The sequence below is a fragment of the Monomorium pharaonis genome, chromosome 4 (genome assembly GCF_013373865.1).
Source record: "Monomorium pharaonis isolate MP-MQ-018 chromosome 4, ASM1337386v2, whole genome shotgun sequence".
Classification (NCBI taxonomy): Eukaryota; Metazoa; Arthropoda; class Insecta; order Hymenoptera; family Formicidae; genus Monomorium; species Monomorium pharaonis.
Genome location: NC_050470.1, coordinates 26710729 through 26731420, shown reverse-complemented (window position 1 = coordinate 26731420; position 20692 = coordinate 26710729). Strand labels below are relative to the sequence as shown.

Sequence of the window (20692 nt, the reverse complement as noted above, 5' to 3'; positions counted from 1 at the left end):
TTGAGGCTTTTAAACTTGCCTTTATCTATTTTGTGGTTTTCTTATTCAGAGACATTTTGTTCGTTTTTTAAGAATAAAAATAAAAAATCTGCCGTTATTTTGAAAATCTTAATATTTAACATAAAAGTAAAATTGTGATAAAAATTTCGTAGAAATTTTGTTCATAAGGTTATTTTTATTTTATGGATGGATCTGAGTCAACACACACACACAGCATTGCAAACTATTGTCCTTGGTTACGACATATATTTGTAGTGGCTCATGCTTCCGTTTAAAGTAATTATCAGCAATGCTGATACTACACACTAACGAATCTTATACCTGCTAGCATTTTGCTTTCTTCGTCATTAATTCTTTTTACGTAATACTTTATAATATTTTATTAGCAATCACAAACTGACTCACTAAATTATATTTATTGCGTACGGCATACGAAACAAAATTAAAGCCGCTATCTATTAATTTATTCATTAATTACTTCCACTCACAAATTTAATTTGCAAACCTGTCAGAGAAACCTTATCAATAGAGACCTATGACGACAAGAGATAATTCCAAGTTTAAAAGAAGTAAACCATTTTATTTAAAGTGACAAAAATCATGCAATCCGTCAAGTCATTCTTTTTTCCTTATATATTTTTACTAACAAAAAAAATCTCTTCATACGGCTTCTAAAATTAAACACGCTCGCGGTGCCTTCCATGCACTCTTCCACCTGCATTAACGGATCTGCTTCGTGACATCAAAGATCAACAAATACTGGAGCAAAAAGTTTCAAACATTTCGCTGTTATTTTCGCATTCGCGTCGATGTAAATCGTCACAGGTAGAAAATGGAGCGTACCTTACGCGAGCACGTTTACACACTGTATCAGAGCATCCCCCTTCAAGAACTTTCTCCCAGCTGCCCTCGGACCGATCGAACTTCGAAGGGTGCAACATGCGCTCCCCGGCACGTTTTTCACCAATCCCGAAAGTAACACATCATCACCATTACTGATCACACATACACACACTGCGACACTCCACGATACATTTAACTACTACGTACTCTTCGTGATCTTATGAATGACAGCGCTCGTGTGTGTAACGTCCACGTGTCATCTATTACAAAATCGTTGGAGCATCGACCGACACTCAATTCTCTTTTACGTACGATTACAGCCGACTTCACCCGACCATCGTCGTCTGACGACCGACGGTTTGCCACCGACTGGTTTGGCCGTTCAGGCTCCTAGCCAAGGCTGACAGGCTGACTCCCACATTCGTATCTACTCGTATACAGCACAGCCTAGTGTGCATGCGCGATAACTTTGTGCGTCATCGACATTATCTTATACTAATCATTAATGGAATTCTTTTTTCCGCATTTCGATACAATTCATCATAATTTAATTAAAAAGAATATTTTGCTTCGCTGTCTTCTTCTTTTGTACGTATTTAATATATATTATCATATGATGACGATAAAGAAATCGTGATATGTATTTCAAAGTGGTATATATGTTTAGAGTTGTACTACCAAAATACGCGGACGGATATGAAACAATGTAATATTGCATATCACTGTTTTTTTTGTATTTTATTAATTTATTACAAATGAGATAGTTTTTGAACGACAATGTCACAATCTTTACAGAGATGGCGCCTGATGCTCCTTTCTGTGGCAGCCCTTGCGATTTATTCCCCATTTTTAGTTATTTTCTAGTTTCTTTATTTATTTGTTATCAAACTAATTTCAAGCAATTTATGTTTCTTAGATACTAAAAAAAGGAATGTTGTTTATTAAAAAAAGAAATTATTTATTCTTTTGTAAGCTTGATATTAGTAAACACGTATAACTTTACAAAGTCTATTTATTTCATAAGTATAAGATAAATTAGGGAAATCATTCCCATAACTGGTGACCCCGACGTGATAGAAAAGACAAGCCTGTCAAAGAATCGTGTTTACGTTTTGGCTCTCCTGACGATTGTCGTGCACGAAATTTGAAATCTTTCTTCGAGATGCCTGTTGAACGTTCTCCTGTGTCTTCTCCTGGGACATCGACTGAACAACCTCAAGAACATCTGCTTCTGGAAACGAAGGATCAACATGATGTTAACCGGACTCTCTTTTCTGATCAACATTCATCAGCTATACGAGGTGACACCCAAGAAATTCACTCGAATGAATTCCGTCTTTTGAAATTGCCATCTTTTTGGCATAAACAACCGAAACTTTGGTTTGCTCAATTGGAAAGTGAATTTTTAATATATAGAATTCGTTCTGATGATGTTAAATATAATTCGGTTATACGTCACCTTGATGAACAAGCTTTAGTAGCTGTTGCTGAGATCGTTGAAAATCCTCCAGAGCGAGATAAATATCTTTATTTAAAAAATGTACTTATAAATCGATTTTCTGATTCTGAGGAGAAAAGGTTACGTCAATTATTAGCTGGAATTGAATTAAATGATAAAAAGCCGACGGAATTGCTTCGAGAACTTAAACAATTAGCTGGAAATGCTATTTCTGAGAATATTCTCCATTCGATCTGGCTTCAAAGATTACCTCTTAGAGTTCAAGCTACTTTAGCTGTTGTTGATGAAGCTCCTTTAATCAAGCTTGCTGAATTAGCTGATAAAATTTTGGAGAGAGATTCGGGCTTACAAATTGCCGCTGTAACTTCTACACCTGAATCTGGTTCCTCTAGTTTAGCTGATTTGGAGCGTAGAATTTCCGCTTTAGAAGTTAAACGCTATAGAAGCAGATCGAGATCTAGATTTAATTATAACAAGAGATTTAGATCAAATTCTCGGAATAAGTATTTCAAGAATGATAAATCTGATAAATCTGATAAATCTGATAAATCTGATAAAGTGCCTACTTGTTTTTATCATAAGAAATTTGGTGATAAAGCTCAAAAATGTACAATACCTTGTGCTATGTCTAAAGCTTTTACTGCAAATCCGGAAAACTGATTTTGCCGTTGAGTCATGAGGCAGATTGTGACGGTTTACCTTGTAGTCGCCTCATTGTTACTGATAAAACTTCATTACTCAATTTTCTTGTCGATACCGGAGCTGACATTTCATTGATTCCTAAAAGATTAGCTCAGTTTTCTCAATCTTCTTCATCTTTTAAACTGTTTGCTGCTAATGGATCCAGGATTAATACCTATGGAGTTAAAACCTTAGTTTTAAATCTTGGACTGCGCAGAAATTTTAAATGGAAATTTTGTGTCGCGGATATTCAACGTCCTATTTTAGGAGCTGACTTTTTGAGTCATTACGGGATTTTAATCGACATCAAGAATAAAAAACTTTTAGACAGTGTTACTGGATTGTCATTTAAAGGGAAACTGTCTAATGTTAATCACTTGTCGATTTGCACTACTTCTCCTGACTCACCTTACCATAAAATCCTTGCAAGATTTCCTGAATTAACGCATTTTGCACCTTTGACTTCCAACAAGTTACATCAAGTTGAACATCATATTGTTACAAGAGGACCTCCTATTTCTGTTACTCCACGAAGACTTTCTCCTGAGAAGCTTAAATTTGCTCGTGAAGAATTTAACCTTATGATTGAGCAAGGTATTTGTAGGCCTTCTAGTAGCTGTTGGTCTTCTCCACTGCACATGGTCCCTAAAAATGATAATTCCTGGAGACTTTGTGGAGATTATCGTGCTCTTAATGCTATTACTGTTCCTGACCGTTACCCTCTCCCACATATTCAAGATTTAACAATGGGATTACATGGTAAGAATATATTTTCTAAAATTGACTTGGTCAAGGCTTATTATCAAGTTCCTGTTGCTGCTGAAGATATACCTAAGACGGCTGTAACCACTCCTTTCGGTCTTTTTGAATTTCTTGTCATGCCTTTCGGACTATGTAATGCTGCTCAGACTTTTCAACGTCTTATGAATATTATTCTTGCTGGCTTAGACTTCTGTTTTTGCTATTTAGATGACATTTTAATAGCCTCTAATAATGTTGAAGAACACTTTGAACATCTTGAAATTCTTTTCTCTCGTCTTAAACAGTTTGGTATGACTATTAATTTATCAAAAAGTCTTTTTGGCCAGTCTGAAATTTCCTTTCTTGGCTTTTTAATTTCTAATCAAGGAATCAAGCCTACAACAGAGAAAATTAAAGCTATTATTGATTTTAAAAAGCCTAAAACATTTCTAGACTTACGAAGATTTTTAGGAGTCATTAATTTCTATCGCCGGTGTTTAAAAGATGCTGCTAAACATCAAGCTATTTTGACAGATTATTTAAAGGACAGTAAGAAGCGTGATAGAAGACTAATTATTTGGACACCTGAAGCGGAGGAAGCTTTTCGTTTTTGTAAAGAAGAACTTACCAAGATTACTACTTTGACTCATCCTGTTCCTGCAGTTCCTCTTATTCTTTCTTGTGATGCTTCTGATTTTGCTATTGGAGCGGCCTTGGAACAAATTATTGATGGGATTTCCAAACCGATTGCCTTTTTCTCTAAAAAATTAAATGATACTCAATGTAATTATAGCACTTATGATAGAGAGCTTCTTAGTATTTATTCTGCTATTAAACATTTCAGATATCTTCTTGAAGGACGTGAATTTATTATTCAAACAGATCATAAACCTTTAATATTTGCCTTTCATCAGAAGATGGATAAAGCTTCTCCTCGGCAAATTCGTCAACTGGATTTTATTGCACAATTTTCCACTGACATCAGACATATTTCTGGAAGAGATAATATTGTTGCTGATTTATTTTCAAGAATTAATGCTATTTCTTTGCCTGTCATTGTTTCTCTTGAAGATCTTGCTAACTGTCAAAAGGAAGATGAAGAACTTAAATCTCTTTTTAACAATTCTTCTCTTAAGCTACAAAAATTAATTCTTACTGGTTCAATTTCACCTATATTTTGTGATTGTTCCACTGAGAATATTCGTCCTTATGTTCCTTTACGTTTACGAAGAAGAATTTTTGATATTGTTCACGGTTTGGCTCATCCTAGTGGTAGAGCGACTTTAAAACAAATTCAACAAAAATTTGTTTGGCCTTCAATTAAAAAAGACATTAAAGAATGGTCAAGATCTTGTCTTTCTTGTCAGCGTTCCAAGATTTCAAGACATAACAAAAATTTACCTGTCAAGATTTCTGTTCCAGATCAACGTTTTCAACATATACATCTTGATTTAATTGGACCTCTTCCTGTCTGTCAAGGTTTTCGGTATTGTCTTACTATGATTGATCGGTTCTCCAGATGGCCTGAAGCTGTTCCTTTATCTGAAGTCACTGCTGATATTGTTTCTACGGCCTTTTATTCACACTGGGTTGCAAGATACGGTGCTCCATTTACAGTCACTACGGACCAAGGTCCTCAATTTGAAGCTGCTTTATTTAAAGCTCTTACTAATCTTATTGGCTGTGAGCGTGTCAGAACTTCTGCTTATCATCCTGCTTCTAATGGAATTCTGGAAAGATGGCATCGTACCTTGAAGAGTGCTATCATGTGTCATGCTAAGAATAATTGGATTGAAGTTTTACCCTCCGTTTTACTTGGACTTCGGACTTGTTTTAAAGAAGATTTACAAGCTTCTCCTGCTGAAATGCTTTATGGATCTACTCTTCGTTTACCTGGAGAATTTTTCATTGATGAAGATTTGCCTGCGGATCCTGAAATTTTTATTGAAAAACATAGAGAACATATGAGATTGATTAAATCCAGACCTACTGCTCATCATTGTAAAACTACTCCTTTTCATCATCCTGCTTTGTCTGATTGTTCTCATGTTTGGCTCAGAGAAGATTGTTTAAAGAAATCACTTCAACCACCTTATTCTGGCCCTTTTCGTGTTGTTAAACGTGTTAATGAATACCTTTTTACTATTGATATTGCAGGTAAAATTGTTAACGTCTCCACGGAACGTCTCAAACCAGCCTTTTTACCCAAGGAAATTCCTCTGGATCATCTTGCTGTTTCTTTTCCTGCCACTTCATCCATTCCTTCAGTTTTGCCTTCTCGACCTTTAAGAACATACTGTGGTCCCAAGAAGAAAGTTCGTTTCGCAACGTAGAACGTCGCTGGGGAGGGAGTACTGTGGCAGCCCTTGCGATTTATTCCCCATTTTTAGTTATTTTCTAGTTTCTTTATTTATTTGTTATCAAACTAATTTCAAGCAATTTATGTTTCTTAGATACTAAAAAAAGGAATGTTGTTTATTAAAAAAAGAAATTATTTATTCTTTTGTAAGCTTGATATTAGTAAACACGTATAACTTTACAAAGTCTATTTATTTCATAAGTATAAGATAAATTAGGGAAATCATTCCCATATTTCTTCTTGGGTTTCTAATACACAAAGGCATGTAGCACTTATAAGTATTCCCCTCTCCGATTTTAATAAGCTTTAGATACATTAAAATATAAAGAAAAAAAAAAGAGATTTTAATAAGTGCGTTCTCACACGTTAAGAGTGTTTTATATTATAATAGGTAAAATAATTTTTTAAAATAAAAACTTTAAAAATGTTTTAATAAAAATTAATATAAATTTTGTAAAATTATTATACAATACTTTTGAAGTCATTTAATTCATATACAAATTTTTTTCTGTCTTTTATACTTTTGATAATATTTGCTTAAAAAAAAAATAACTAAATTTTTTTAAGAAGTGTTTTACTTTTAATGTGCGAGAACATGTTTATAAAAAATATATCTCTTATTTTTATTTATACTTTATATAATAAAACATAATTAAATGTAATGTAATCAAAATTTATTAAAATTGCAGAGGGACACTTGATTGTGTTTCCTTGTAAGAAGCGAACCATGCTACGCATAATGCAAACTTATAAGAATAATGTATAAGTAATGTACATAATTATACATAGTTTCATATATAAAAATAAATATAAAATCTTACAATTTAAAGTGAAAAGATATATTCGTTATTTAAATCAGTCTTTTATATCAAGATTGATGCTTAGACATCTAACTGTTTCATCATATAATGGAAAACCGCGAGTATCGAGAAACTAAATCCCAATGGTACGCAAGTCGCCTTAATCCACGCCCATACACTGCAAATATGCAATTTTTAATATTACATTAATGAATTGTAAACTCACCTGTGTCATTAAAAGATTATTTAGATTATACATTATCCTGTGTCATTAAAAGATTATTTAGATATACATTATCGCCAGATAAAGAACGTGAAAAAGATGGATAATATACATCAAAGAATATATTTTCTATCTACCTTGTAAGCATATTGAAATTTTGCCCTTTGCTTATTTATGTTTACTTAGCAGTCTTTTTATTTGCTCAATTATTATAAAATAAAGAATATAAATTCTAAATTATAATATAAATTGTTGCTGGGTGTAATAAAGCCTGTAAAGCTACTGAAGCGTACAAAAATATTTGTAGCCATCACTATATGCTACTTAACTAATTAATTATATTATAGTAACTATTGTTTCTCAATTTACAAGTTATACGAAGATAATTAACGTGCAGTCTGTAATTAATAAAGGGGAGTGTAATAATATAATTAAGCTACGAAAGAATTGGAGAGAGAGAGAGAGAGAGAGAGAGAGAGAGAGAGAGAGAGAGAGAGAGAGAGAGAGGGGGGGGAGAGGGGGGAGGAACAATTAATAATATTAAAGTCACATCAATGTTAGATTACTCGTAGGGATTATCTGATATAGTAAATGGTTCCGTTGGAAGAATTCCGCTATCGTAGATTATTACAGGCACGAGCGGAATGTCATCGCTGTCTGTTTTGGTCTGCTCGATCTTGAAAACTATAGCTTCACCGTCAATCACCTACAAAAAAATTATTTAAGATTAATAAAAAGATATGTCTGAAATATATTAATTCAAAATATATTAATATAATTAAATAATAATAGCATAATTATCAATTAAAAATATAACAATAAATAATCTAACAGATTACTTGTTGTACGTAAAACACATGTAAATAATAATATGTATTATAAATTTTAAATATTTTTTATTACTTTTCCAAATGCCGTATGATGATCGTCTAACCAAGGAGTTGCTATAGTGGTAATGAAAAACTGACAACCATTGGTGTTCTTTCCAGCATTTGCCATGCTGACAAACAATGGTCCGCTGTGCTTGACCTCAAAAGTTTCGTCATCAAAATATTTGCCATAAATACTAATAGAACCAGTGCCATCGCCGTTTTCAACGTCGCCACCTGTAATAATATAGATGTATGCGCAATAATAAATAAATAAATAAATAAGTAATTTCTAATCAGAAAAGAAGAAGCGTTACCTTGAATCATGAACTTCTTTATCACGCGATGGAATTTAGTTCCTGCATACTTTTTTCCTGCTACACCTGTTGTAGCAAAAGTGATGAAGTTCTTTACTGTTTTTGGTGCAATATCACCAAATAAGCCAATAATAATTCTACCGGCTGGATTGTTATCAATCATGATATCAAAGTAGACTTGATCGGTGACTCTGTATGTTTCTGCCTGAAATGAAATTGTTTTTAACTTCATTAAAATGATATCATTCATTGAATGATACCATTACAAATCATATAAATAGATATTTTGTATAATTATAAAAACTTGACATAAATTTTAAAAATGTTACAATATAATTTTCTTACAGAGAAAAGTGAATAATGGAATTAAATTATAACACACAAGTAATAAGAATTAAAAAATAATTTTTCTATTAAGCATGGCATAATAAATAATAAATGAAATAAAAATAATTAAAAAACTAATTATCAAAATTAAAAAATTTTAAATTGTTATATTCATATATGCACTGATATTTTGGAATTAATATTCATTTATAATATTTATAAATAATTATTTAAATACTTAAAAATTTAAATAATATTTATGTATATTATTAACGTATAGAAACATAGTAATAAATAACATAGAATTTATAGAACAATATAGGAAGAAGATAAAATAATTAAAATAGGTTTTTATCTATTATATTAATTCAAATAGTTGAACAATCAAACTTTATTAGTACATTGTAAGAAAATATTTATAAATAAAAGAAAAATATATAGATATATGGATATAAGTAATATAGATTTGGAAACACTTTATAATGTTACATATTTAATTATAAAATTGTGATAAAATGTTGACAAAATATTTAAACAATTGTGAAACATGTGACAAACACGTAAACTGATGACGTTAGTTTAAGAAACATAATAAGTGCATCATATATTTCTATGTATTAAAAATGTCAGAAAGTTAAATATTGCAAAACAAGTAAGTTTTCTTCTATTTAATGTATGGTTTATGTAGAAATTAAAAATATCTTATTTTGTTATTTTGTCAGTTATAATAATAAGTTTATTTGAGAATATTCATGATGTGTGTTAATATGAATTTAAATGCACTGATATTTTAGAATTAATACAAGGTTGCTTACATAGCGAAACTGATTACCTTCAAATAATAAACACAGCTAGAATAAAGAAATTCATTGCCTATCTATTCTTTCATATATTATCATATATTAACAGTGATTTTTAAATTATTGCCTATGTGTCTAATATCTTTGTTATAACATTTTAATAAAAAATCTTTCCGAATTTATTTAATAATATTTTTATTTTTACTATAAAGCTACTGTCAAAGTTTTAATTAACATTACCTTGTATAACATTAAGTTTTATTTTTTTAATTATATTTTATTTTATGTATAAAAATTGAATTCGATTGCAACATAATGATTGCAACATTAGATGCTGCTATACTCTAACTCTAAAATATTTATAAAAAGTTTAAATATAGTACAAATTCTATATTTATGCTTTGAATATTGTAAGTGCTTGAAGTTAAAAGAAGTGGTACAGAATGAAATCATGAATTTAACATGCATTGTTAGATCTATAGTGAGATTGCATTTAAAGTGACACATACACATTTATTGCAGTTATTCGCGTGCAAATGCACATGTGAACATACGTCTATTGAAACGACCAAAGAAACCTTACGATGAATAAAAGTGTATAAGGTTAGTCTGGCCTTTATTATCACTTTATCTATTTATTTCTATCGTACATAAAGCATACATAAAGCGTATATTTCAAGCTTTAAATTAAACAGACAGTTTATCTTAAAATATCCAAGATTTATATATGTCAATACGATATATAGAATCTTTAATGTTAGCCTTGCAAAATAATTTTTTTCTCTTGATTAAGCTTCACGAAAAAATATTTACATAACTTAATATAATATAATTTTTTATATATTTTAAAATAAATTATACTTTTTTTATTTTATGCATATAATGTTAAGTATTAATATTGAAATGTTTGTGAATGTTTAGTTATAATTTGATATAAAATGTATGCAAGTGAACAAACGAAAAGCAGGTTTTCTAATCAATAATTAATTTCTAGAATTACAGATTAACGATATGTAAAAGTGTAATTACATTTGAGGAAAATATAATAGAATTATTTTAAGCATACAGTAAACGGTACCTCAATGACTGAAGAAATAACCATGAGAACGGTGATTGTCAATAGGCACTTCATACTTTTATGATTTCGTTTCGAATGTTGTCCTAAGATACAGATGTTGCAGAATAATTTTTTTAAATCGATTATTAACCCGTAATCACGATTACGATGCAGCGATCTGAAGACGATGCAAGAAGAACGTGCAGAAGCCGCGCGTCTGCCCGCGATTTGCGCTGTCGTCAACAGTTGCGTCGGTGCTCTAAATTGAATAAAGTAGCCGTGCGTCAGTGTGCCAGTTACAGTAACGAATTCTTACAATGAATATAAACAATTAAAATCTACAAATAAGTGTGTTATTTCAAAATACATAAAAAATAAGATATCAGATGAAAAAATGGAGAGCTACCACGGTTCTTAATATATGAGAGTTATTAACATATTTAATTTAAAATATACATAAATGTCACAAATGTTGTGATCCTTGTTCGGATTTTGTTCCAAAATTTTGAAATTAATGTCTCTATTAAAATAAAATTTTACTTGAATTCTTCTCTACAATATCAAAAAAATTGATGTCTAAGAATAGTATAATAAAAACCCTTTCAATATGAATAACAAAATAGTTTAATTATTAAGGAAGAAAGTCCAAGTTGTAAATGTGACAAGATACAAGTTAAAAAAAGTTCTGTCTTGTATTGTTCTTTTTCTATAATTAGAAAGTAATTTTATACATAGATAATTATACAAAATTCTATATATAATTTATATATTCTAGAAGCGTCCTTCTAGAATTCTCTTAACAGAACATATCCATTCGAAGGAGATTTACTACAATCTTAACGGATGCCGGAATTTGGCAATTCTCGAACCAGGATCGTCGACAGGCGATCTGGGCCCTGACAAAAACATTTTTTGTTTTCATTTTTTCTCCGGTTTTACGCTATGAATAAATGATAATTAACATGATGCAAATTTAATAAAATCCATAAAAAACTACTTATTTTGTAATATAAATATTTGTATTTTGTGTTATATATTACAACACATTAATATTATATAGAAACCAAAAAAGCATGATAAAGATAAATGCTTTATTTAAAAAAAACTTGGTGCTGCTATAGGAAATAATGAAAACGGTTAATTGTAATATTAATAAATAATCAATTGTTTATAATTGTTAATTTTTTATAATTATTATTACTAATATTATACTACTCTCTAAAGAGTAATCAGTATATTACCACTAATTTACAGTGGCATATTGATAGCTGTAATAATTAATAAATATTTACTGTTTTTTAGTAATTTTTATTTCAGAATTAGTGTATAACCAGTAAAAGATTAGTGAATTTAATTGACAAGTATACCATTGAAAATCAGTGTATTTTCACTAATTGTAATTTATAGCGCCAAGTTCTTTTTAAATAAAACATTTATCTTTATTATGCTTTTGATTGTATCAATCAAAAGCATAATAAAGAGAAATGTTTTATTTAAAAAAGAAAAGATTTTATAACAGAATTAGATTTATTGGGCCTTTTTTGAATCAACGGAGCTTCCGTAATATGTACTCTATTTCTCCACGTTTGACCTGCTTCGGTTCCTCGATCGAGTGGTTCTCCCGTTACTCCCAATCACCGATCGCGCCGCGTATTATAAAAGCTGTGTACATTCTGTTCTTAAGAACAGTTTCGGTGAAAATGAGTAACGCACAGCTACGAGCAGAGCACAAGAAATGGGTGACATTGACGACGATAGCAATCGTCGTCTTCGTCGTTGATGCGTCTGTTCTGACACATTTTGACGAATTAGAAGAATTAGCAGCTTATGGTAGTGATAATATTGAACAAGCATATACAAGAAGTTATGTGAAGAAAATTAATTACGAAGGAGATCAAGTATGGAGGATCTATAAGCATAACGATTCTGTAAACGATTTGGTGGAGCAATACAATGAACATGGCTGTACGTAATAAATAAAATTATATAAAAACATTTATATTAAAACATTTTACTTCAGATCTAAAATACGTGTGTGCTATTAAGGATTGCAGAAGAGTAATAATTAAACAGAGTCTTTTTGTTATATAGCATATTCAATATGGTCGAATCAACCGTCAAACACCGATATTTTTATACGAAATCATATGCTTGGTAACGTCAAATCGATACTCACACATAACAACATAAATTATGACGTTCTAATTGACAATGTGGAAAAAGCGATCAAAGAAGAGAATCCTCCTCTTTCTATAGAAATGCAAGCTGAACTTGAAGGACGCAAAGGTTTGAGACTTTTATTACAAACATATTAACTAAACTTTATAATTTTTTAATTAATGTATTATGAAATCATTCAGCGATAATCGCAAAGTAGGTAATGCTTTCTTTAAAGTTAAGTAGTAATAATATTACAATTTGCGTAAAGTAACATTTACTGATATACTTATGCATTGCTAAATGTTTTCAATAATTTTCATTAAGAACTTATACATTTCAAATTAATTCATCGTTGCTTATCGTTTAGGCTTCAGCATTGCTTTGTCATTTTTTTTTTCACTTTTTGACAATACTATTAATAATAAAAAAGAAACCACTACCTTTAATTAAATTTATTTCATAGACATTTATGAACGTCATGAAAGAAGCATTGTTTGGTCGTTACTTTAGTCAGTCACGTAACGGAAAAGAAGCTAATAAAAGTGAATCGATAATTCTTATTTGGAAGTACATTCGAAAGTGATTCATCAAAAGTTAGGATTTATTAATTTCGGATTAAGTTAATTAATTAAATTAATCTTTACTTATTTATACTTTATTAAAAATTTCATATTAAATAATTAGAATAAATTCTTGAAGAATTAATATTGCTAACAACATTTTATTGTTCTTGATTATTAAATATTTATGATTGTTTCTCGTAATTCTCATAACTCTCAACAAGATAGTATAATATTTATGATAATTAGAATATCATGTAGAGAATACAGGAAACATTATAGGTCAAACTTTGTATACGTATATAAAGACTCGATACATCTCAACGTTCGGTGTAAACATACCCGATGAAATTGTCTATTATAAAACGTTTAAAATTTAGACATGTTAGTCTAATATTCATCAAAAATTAATACATTTTATTGTTAATGATTGTCACAAAACGGAAAATTGTGCCGTTTGATAGAATGTATATGTGTGCATATGTGTGGATGTGTGTGTGTGTGTGTGTGTGTGTGTGTCAGCAGTTGTAAAAATCATAAATTTAAACATGTACCTTCTAAAAAGGAAAGTTAAGACTTTAATTAATTACTTCAAATTATCATTCAATTCTGTTCATTTTCAAAGGGAAAAGTTGGAAACGAATCGAGGTTATTGGCCTCGAGTGAATCCCACTTGGTAACCCGGTTCCGCTTCAATGCTGATTAACATTAACAGTTATATTTCCCTTGTAAGGCGTGTATAAAATACACATATAGTCTTCACACGTACATTCTGCCGCGTTTCAACGGCGTTTTCTGCGATCGTTTGCATAGTCGGTCAATTTGATCTGGATCTGCCGTTATTTCGGGCGGACTTGACAAGATTTGGTGTTTTCTATTTGAGCGGAAAATTACTACAGAACAATACATCTTTACAAAACGTATTTCTAAAAAGTCGAAAAGTCGTTGAAACGCAAGTTAAATTTGTTGGAATAAATATAAGCATTTGGGAATTATTATAATGGGCGCATCGCTTCCGTCACCGAGTTTTAGTAATTTTTTAGCTCGTTACGCTTGGTGGCAGGGAGTCAGACGTAGATACCCACGTCCTCGTCCTCTTCGTTATCCTGTTAGTGTACATGGTGGGGGTGGTTCTTGGCATTTTAGGGGTGAGCTTCCTCAAATGCGCACAATCCGCTTCGTCGATTCAGAATAATTTATCAAATTAATATCAGGCATATCAAAATGTTTTCTTTTGCAAGATAATAAAAAAGAAATGATGCACGTTTTGTGTTATGTCAAGCTGAATTTACGAAGCGGTTGTTATACAAGCGCACGAGGATACGGAACGTGCAATCTGTAAATAATCTTGAAGGTATATTCGTCAGGTCATCGAATGGAATGGAGCAGTTATCATCGCCTGGATGACATTCTCGGCTACTTGAATTATCTCGCGGACACTTATCCCGATGTGTGCTCCGTTCAGACTATCGGTCAATCCGTCGAAGGTCGACCCCTCAAGGTATTATCTACATCTAATCTATTTCATTTCGATACTGATAAAAAAACAATTCGAGTGCTTAAGATCTTCCTATAAATGTCAAGGTGATAAGAATTAGCAACGGTAAAACAAATGCACCGGCGATATGGATCGACGGCGGCATTCACGCCAGGGAATGGATTTCACCGGCTGCTGTGACTTACATCATTGATTATTTGGTTGAAAATAGCGATCAATTAGAAGTGGACTATTACATCTTGCCTGTTGTCAATCCAGATGGATATGAGCATACGTTCGTTTCCGATCGTTTGTGGAGGAAGAACAAAAGGAAGGGCCTCAATTGTATGGGCGTTGATTTGAACAGAAACTTTGGTTATCGCTGGGGTGGAAAGGGAACAAGTAGGAATATGTGTTCCGACATTTACGCAGGCAATAAACCATTCTCCGAGCCGGAAACTGATGCTATCCGAAATTTCTTTGATGCCAGTTTAGCAAATTTCAAGGTTGGTCACAAGATTTTGCAGAAAAATTTGCTTAACTTTTTATTTACTTTGTTATTGTTAATAATCATAGTATATTATATGTATTATTTTATAGATAACTTAATCTTACATTTTAGATTAAATTTTGAAATTTAATATAATTTTAATATTACACACTCCGTTATTTTTCTCTTATAGGCATTTTTGACTTTTCATTCATATGGGCAGTATATCCTTTATCCATGGGGATATGATCAACGTTTGCCGCCTGATTACATCGATATTGACACAGTAGGGCGTAATGCAGCTAAAGCCATGAAGAGTGCAACAAATGATAATACTGTGTACACCGTCGGGAATAGCGCTATAACATTGTATCCTGCTGCTGGAGGTTCTGAAGATTGGGCCAAAGCATTAACCAAAATTAAGTATTCATACACTATTGAACTACGAGATGCTGGTAAATATGGTTTTGTACTTCCATCTCGTTATATTATTCCGACTGCCAAGGAAGCGCTTGCTGCAGTGCAAATAGTTACGGATGCTATCAAAACTTCGTAAATGAATTGTCTGTTATGTACATAAAATTAATTGAAGAATTTTGACTAGAGTAATAAGCTAGCCAGCTAACTCATTATTGTATAATAATTTAAAGAAATCGATAACTTTTAACATTTATACATGTTATTTTAAATTAATGTTTTTTGCGACACTTTATTTCCATATAATTGCAACATTTCAATTAACAGTATAAAATATCAAAACAACTTATTGCACAGTGCAATAGTTTTGCATCTATTGCACTGGTATTTATCTGTTATAAACAAAAAATATATTTACTTCATTTACTTCACGTCATAAACATTAAATATTGAATGTACTATACACATGTAATGTATCGTATAAGTTTGATAATGGTCAACTTCTGTACTGTTAAACTTGACTGTGTAAAAATTATATTTTACATTATTGTTAATATTAAATTTCAAAATGATTTTTATTATATATATTTATATTTGATCATTTATATATAGTATATATGTATATATATATATATATATATATATATATATATATACATACATACATATAATATATAAATTGTATTTTAACAAATATTATTTACTGTGAGACAAGTATATATATTTAAGGTGATAACTTTATGACTGTTAACTGTTAAATGAAATAAAGAGCATAAATATAACAATATTTTCTGTTATAAATATATTTTTTATTCAATTAAATTATGTCTTTGTTTTTAGTAATAAATAAAATTAAAATAAAAACGTTATTGTTCATGTTGCATATTAATTTTATCATTGATGCATTGATATATAAATATTATTGCATTGTTAATAATAACCATAATTAAATAATTGTTGGTCAAACCAATCATTAAATTTCGATACTTTGGTATACGAATGCCACACCTGAAATATTGCATGAAATAATACCCCATTGTAATCATCAAATGTAATACAATATGAATATAGCAATACTATTTTCTATGAATGCTTTCTTCCAATCAAATTACTTATTTTTGATGTCACGTACGTTTAAAACAAGGAAACATGATTGTGTACTTAAATTGCATATTTATTTATTTATTTATTAAATATTATAATAACTTGTCATTAGTTTACAATAATACATTATCAATATCGTCGTATTAATAATTACCGGTTCTCTGATTAATCCAATCGATGAACACGGATACTCTGGTATATACGGATGGCGCACCCTTAGTGCCGCATGGAATAACAACCCAAGATGCTATTCCAGTGAGCACCGGTTCTTGTCCTGAAGGCACAGAGATTAGAGGACCACCGGAATCACCCTAAAAGAAAAAATTAAGGAATTAATACATTAAATTGCCGTATTAAGATAATAATAAAACTACAGTCAGTTACTAAACTACAGTTTAGAACTTACATTGCATGCGGAGATTCCACCTGTCATTGGACCAGAGCAGACATTGGTTTCGTGAACGGGAGAAGATCCAACCAAGTTCATGACGGCTTTGTGGCAAGTAGCACGGTCCACGTAAACAATTTTAACATGCTGAAGTTTATCAGGATACTCTGGGTTCCGAGTAGGCGAAATGGAGCCCCATCCAGCAATCTGTCCCTTTTCATTTGAGCTTGGGTCACTTCCTTGTTCTGCCAATTTGATGGGCTTTACTCTAGCATTAAACTTCAATGGAGACGCAAGTTCAAGCAAACCAATATCGTATGGGCCAACGCCACTGAAAAATAAATATAGAATATTGTAATATAAATATAGAAATATATATTATTAATCACAAATTTTTATAAAAATAATTATGCTTAAATTAACATTAAATTAAAAGAATTATTACAGGAATAATAATACTTTACAGATTTAATAGAAATATTAATGCGCAATGTATCAAATCTCGAAATATTACACACCACCGCTTATCTGAGATAGTTTTCCTAATTGTAAGTGTCAAATAATTATCACAATATCAATATTAATACTACGTCATTACTACGTCGACAGTTTTGATTATTGTATTTATTATAGAAGTAAAATTGCTGATTATTGTTACAACAGGTACTAAGTTTTATATAAACAGTATGTAATTATAAGTCTATTATGCATACAACATTAATGAAATATAAAACGGATATTAATTTAAACACGTATATTAATTTAAATTTGTTTAGAATTAATGTTTTCAATATTTTACATACCCTCTATAATTTTCATGTACGATACCTCGCACCACTTGGACCGCTTGTTCGGTGGCCTCCCTAACGTTAACATTATGCTTGCCAGCTTTAACGGTAATAAGGTCAGCAGAAGGAACTGCTTGAATACAATGTCCTGCTGTTACAACCCATCGCTCGTTCAAGATGGATCCGGCGCAGAAATGACCGTTATATACTTGAAGGGAAACTATGTACGGGTAACTTCCTTCCGGAGCTTCTTCACCTCCGACCACTTGAGGTGAATATGAACGAATAAAAGGCGGCAAGATCCGCGGTATCCGGAGACCAACTCGAGGCCTCTCTATAAAATTTTAGTTATTAATGTTTAAAAAAAATATATTTATGACAGAAAGAGATAAATTTTACATATTAAAATTAATTCTTTAAAATAAAATTAAAAGAATTTATAATAATTTAAAAACTGAACGTGGTTATTCTTTTTTAAAGATAAAACTTTTAATAGAAACTTTTAATAGAAATTAAAAAAAAAAACATATCTTTTACTATAATTCTGACAGTTTTTTATTCAGATATATATTTTTTTATGACATTTGACATTATTGTTTAGAATTCAGTTTTTGGATTTATTCGAAAGATTTTTGTATACAGATTGCTGCAAACAATTAAAACGTAGTGTAATGGCTAAGTGGCAATTGTTAGATATAGTTAGATTATTGTGTTATAAACTATATAATTGATTTCAGAGCTTATGTTATTTGGTCAAAGGTATCTTTTTTGTGCTTATTTAATCAGTGGCATTCATGAAGTAATGTAATGAAATCTATGTAGAATAAAAGATATATAAAAATCGCTTTTTTTTATTTTATTGCTAATTTATTAACTTTTTCTTCCACATATCTACGAGTAGGCATTATGAACTTATTAGGTCCTGCACCAAGTTTACATCTAAAGTTGAAATTATAAATACAGAAAATATTAAATAACATCAAAATAACGTATGTGCGTATACCAAATGTTTTCAAAATTAAATACTAAAATAAATCAATGCTATATTTTTAGAAATTGAATAAAACAAGCTTCCCCATTATAAAACTTTTTTTAAAATTTTTTTATTTTAAAATTAAAAATACTTTGTTTATCTCTATATATACTCGCTTTATATATATCTATAAAGCGGGACAATAATTAAATTGAATAATTGAATAATTAAATTACTACATGTTTAATAATTTGTTTTATAGTTTTTAAAATGTTTAATAGAAAAATTTTATATGGCGTAAAATTTATTCTGTTTCTTCAATATATACATATAATTTTTAAAAGTAATTTGACACATATTATGTTTATTATATAAATAAAAAGAATTGACTTACCAGCGACCGTTACCGCTACGAAAGCAAAGAACACAATTGCTTTAAGATCCATTTCGCCGTTTGATGTCAACTTAACATTGACAGCATTTTATATTTAATTTGTCAAGTGCATTCATATGATATCATATGATAATACGTTGATAAACTTCTAATCTTTAGAAATTCTTATCTATGATTAATATATCCTGCATGATTATAAATATCTTACAAGATATTTTTGTGTTGTTGTGATATTGAATTTATATGCTAATAAACTATACCAACCAATAAAACGATTTTATATGTTAATAAACCATAAACATAAAATTTATTTAAATAAAAACAATAAAACGTTTTTAGCTTTAATTAATGCAATTATAAATGATCATCTAATTAGACTGGTATTAATCGTTATCAGATTATGACCATTATCATTCAATAAAAATACAAAAAAGTGGTAAAAACCAGTAATCTGATTTCATAATTGAATAAATTAATTCTTTTATCTTTTTATTTATCAATATGATCAAAGTGTGATGTAAACGGATTTCCCAGTTTCCCCCAGTTTCAATTTCCAATTAATTGCAATTCCAATAAACAGTAGCTTTAGATTATCTATAAAAGAATATAATAACAATATTATAAAAGACATGAGTGTAAAAGTCAAGATACTTTTGTGTAAAATAATATATAAATGTATATTATATAAACGTAAATATATATAAATAAATAATATAAATGAATTTATTTAATATGTTTTGCATATTATTCATTAGAAATATTTAGGAACATGATATAAAATTTTCTCTGTGCATAAACGCTTTCTTCACCAAATCAAATTATTATTCAGTTTTTCGCATATGTGTTGTATATGTAGTTATAGTGTCGTAGATTTGGAAAAAAATATTATTGTTTATTTATGCTACGTATTTTTTTATATTAAATAATATTTAACAATTTGTTAGTATGCAATTACAAATTGTCAATATTGCCGTAAATAATTAATCGTTGCTAGATACAATCGTTAAATTTGGATATCTGCACTACCACATGGAATAATACTTCAAGATACTATTCTAATGAGCATTAATTTCTGTCTTGAACATTTAGGGCCGGTTTTATAATTTTTGGTTACCTTAACCGATCGATTATTTCATTGGAATTGACCAATCGTATTTGTCGTTAAGCGAAATTAACAAATATTTGTTAATCTTTGTTAATATTTGTTAATGTAAATATGGTAGGTTTGTACTGTCTTGGATTGTGATAATTTAATAGAACATTTTATTTTTTCTAAAAAACATTTACGTTATCTTTTATACATCATAAATAAGAATTCTATATGTTAACATAAATCATTTCTTTTTGATATCATAAGTAAGATCTCTATATGTTAACATTTCTTAGATGTCTATTTTAAGTTATTATTTAGATAACATTTCCGTGACATCTTTATGTTAGCAGATAACGGCGCATTGGATAACAT

General features: G+C 30.0%; 4 protein-coding genes across 4 annotated transcripts in view; 1 reads left to right on the top strand and 3 right to left on the bottom strand.

Moving 5' to 3' along the window:
• Nucleotides 1–1227, bottom strand: part of LOC105831012 (piezo-type mechanosensitive ion channel component) — a 29712-nt gene extending 28485 nt beyond the window's left edge. The window contains 1 exon segment of the mRNA XM_012670820.3: nucleotides 844–1227. The gene's annotated coding sequence lies outside the window, so the exon portion shown is untranslated.
• Nucleotides 1228–7274: 6047 nt separating this feature from the next.
• Nucleotides 7275–10720, bottom strand: LOC105831088 (peptidyl-prolyl cis-trans isomerase, rhodopsin-specific isozyme). Its single transcript, XM_028189269.2, has 4 exons — nucleotides 10498–10720; nucleotides 8293–8497; nucleotides 8010–8212; nucleotides 7275–7812 (listed from the first exon to the last, which is right to left on the bottom strand). Exons 1-4 carry the CDS (start codon nucleotides 10549–10551, stop codon nucleotides 7669–7671), a joined length of 606 nt encoding a protein of 201 aa, XP_028045070.1. The 5' UTR covers nucleotides 10552–10720; the 3' UTR covers nucleotides 7275–7668.
• A 1389-nt stretch (nucleotides 10721–12109) lies between these two features.
• LOC105831081 (carboxypeptidase B) lies at nucleotides 12110–16159 on the top strand. Its single transcript, XM_028189268.2, has 5 exons — nucleotides 12110–12441; nucleotides 12568–12762; nucleotides 14564–14697; nucleotides 14781–15179; nucleotides 15357–16159. Exons 1-5 carry the CDS (start codon nucleotides 12177–12179, stop codon nucleotides 15717–15719), a joined length of 1356 nt encoding a protein of 451 aa, XP_028045069.1. The 5' UTR covers nucleotides 12110–12176; the 3' UTR covers nucleotides 15720–16159.
• A 339-nt stretch (nucleotides 16160–16498) lies between these two features.
• LOC105831068 (trypsin-1) lies at nucleotides 16499–19322 on the bottom strand. The gene is made up of 4 exons (XM_028189266.2): nucleotides 19228–19322; nucleotides 17876–18194; nucleotides 17091–17403; nucleotides 16499–16995 (listed from the first exon to the last, which is right to left on the bottom strand). Exons 1-4 carry the CDS (start codon nucleotides 19277–19279, stop codon nucleotides 16828–16830), a joined length of 852 nt encoding a protein of 283 aa, XP_028045067.2. The 5' UTR covers nucleotides 19280–19322; the 3' UTR covers nucleotides 16499–16827.
• Nucleotides 19323–20692: the final 1370 nt, after the last annotated feature.

Excerpts from the sequence above, each read along its gene's own strand:
- LOC105831068 (XM_028189266.2), bottom strand. The coding sequence starts at position 19,279 with ATGGATCTTAAAGCAATTGTGTTCTTTGCTTTCGTAGCGGTAACGGTC. Across the intron at positions 18,195-19,227 it reads CGTAGCGGTAACGGTCGCTG|AGAGGCCTCGAGTTGGTCTC; the intron begins GTAAGTCAATTC and ends AAAATTTTATAG. Across the intron at positions 17,404-17,875 it reads GTACATGAAAATTATAGAGG|TGGCGTTGGCCCATACGATA; the intron begins GTATGTAAAATA and ends TTTATTTTTCAG.
- LOC105831081 (XM_028189268.2), top strand. The coding sequence starts at position 12,177 with ATGAGTAACGCACAGCTACGAGCAGAGCACAAGAAATGGGTGACATTG. Across the intron at positions 12,442-12,567 it reads GCAATACAATGAACATGGCT|CATATTCAATATGGTCGAAT; the intron begins GTACGTAATAAA and ends TTTGTTATATAG. Across the intron at positions 12,763-14,563 it reads TGAACTTGAAGGACGCAAAG|GTCATCGAATGGAATGGAGC; the intron begins GTTTGAGACTTT and ends TATATTCGTCAG.
- LOC105831088 (XM_028189269.2), bottom strand. The coding sequence starts at position 10,551 with ATGAAGTGCCTATTGACAATCACCGTTCTCATGGTTATTTCTTCAGTC. Across the intron at positions 8,498-10,497 it reads TTATTTCTTCAGTCATTGAG|GCAGAAACATACAGAGTCAC; the intron begins GTACCGTTTACT and ends ATTTCATTTCAG. Across the intron at positions 8,213-8,292 it reads AAAGAAGTTCATGATTCAAG|GTGGCGACGTTGAAAACGGC; the intron begins GTAACGCTTCTT and ends ATATTATTACAG.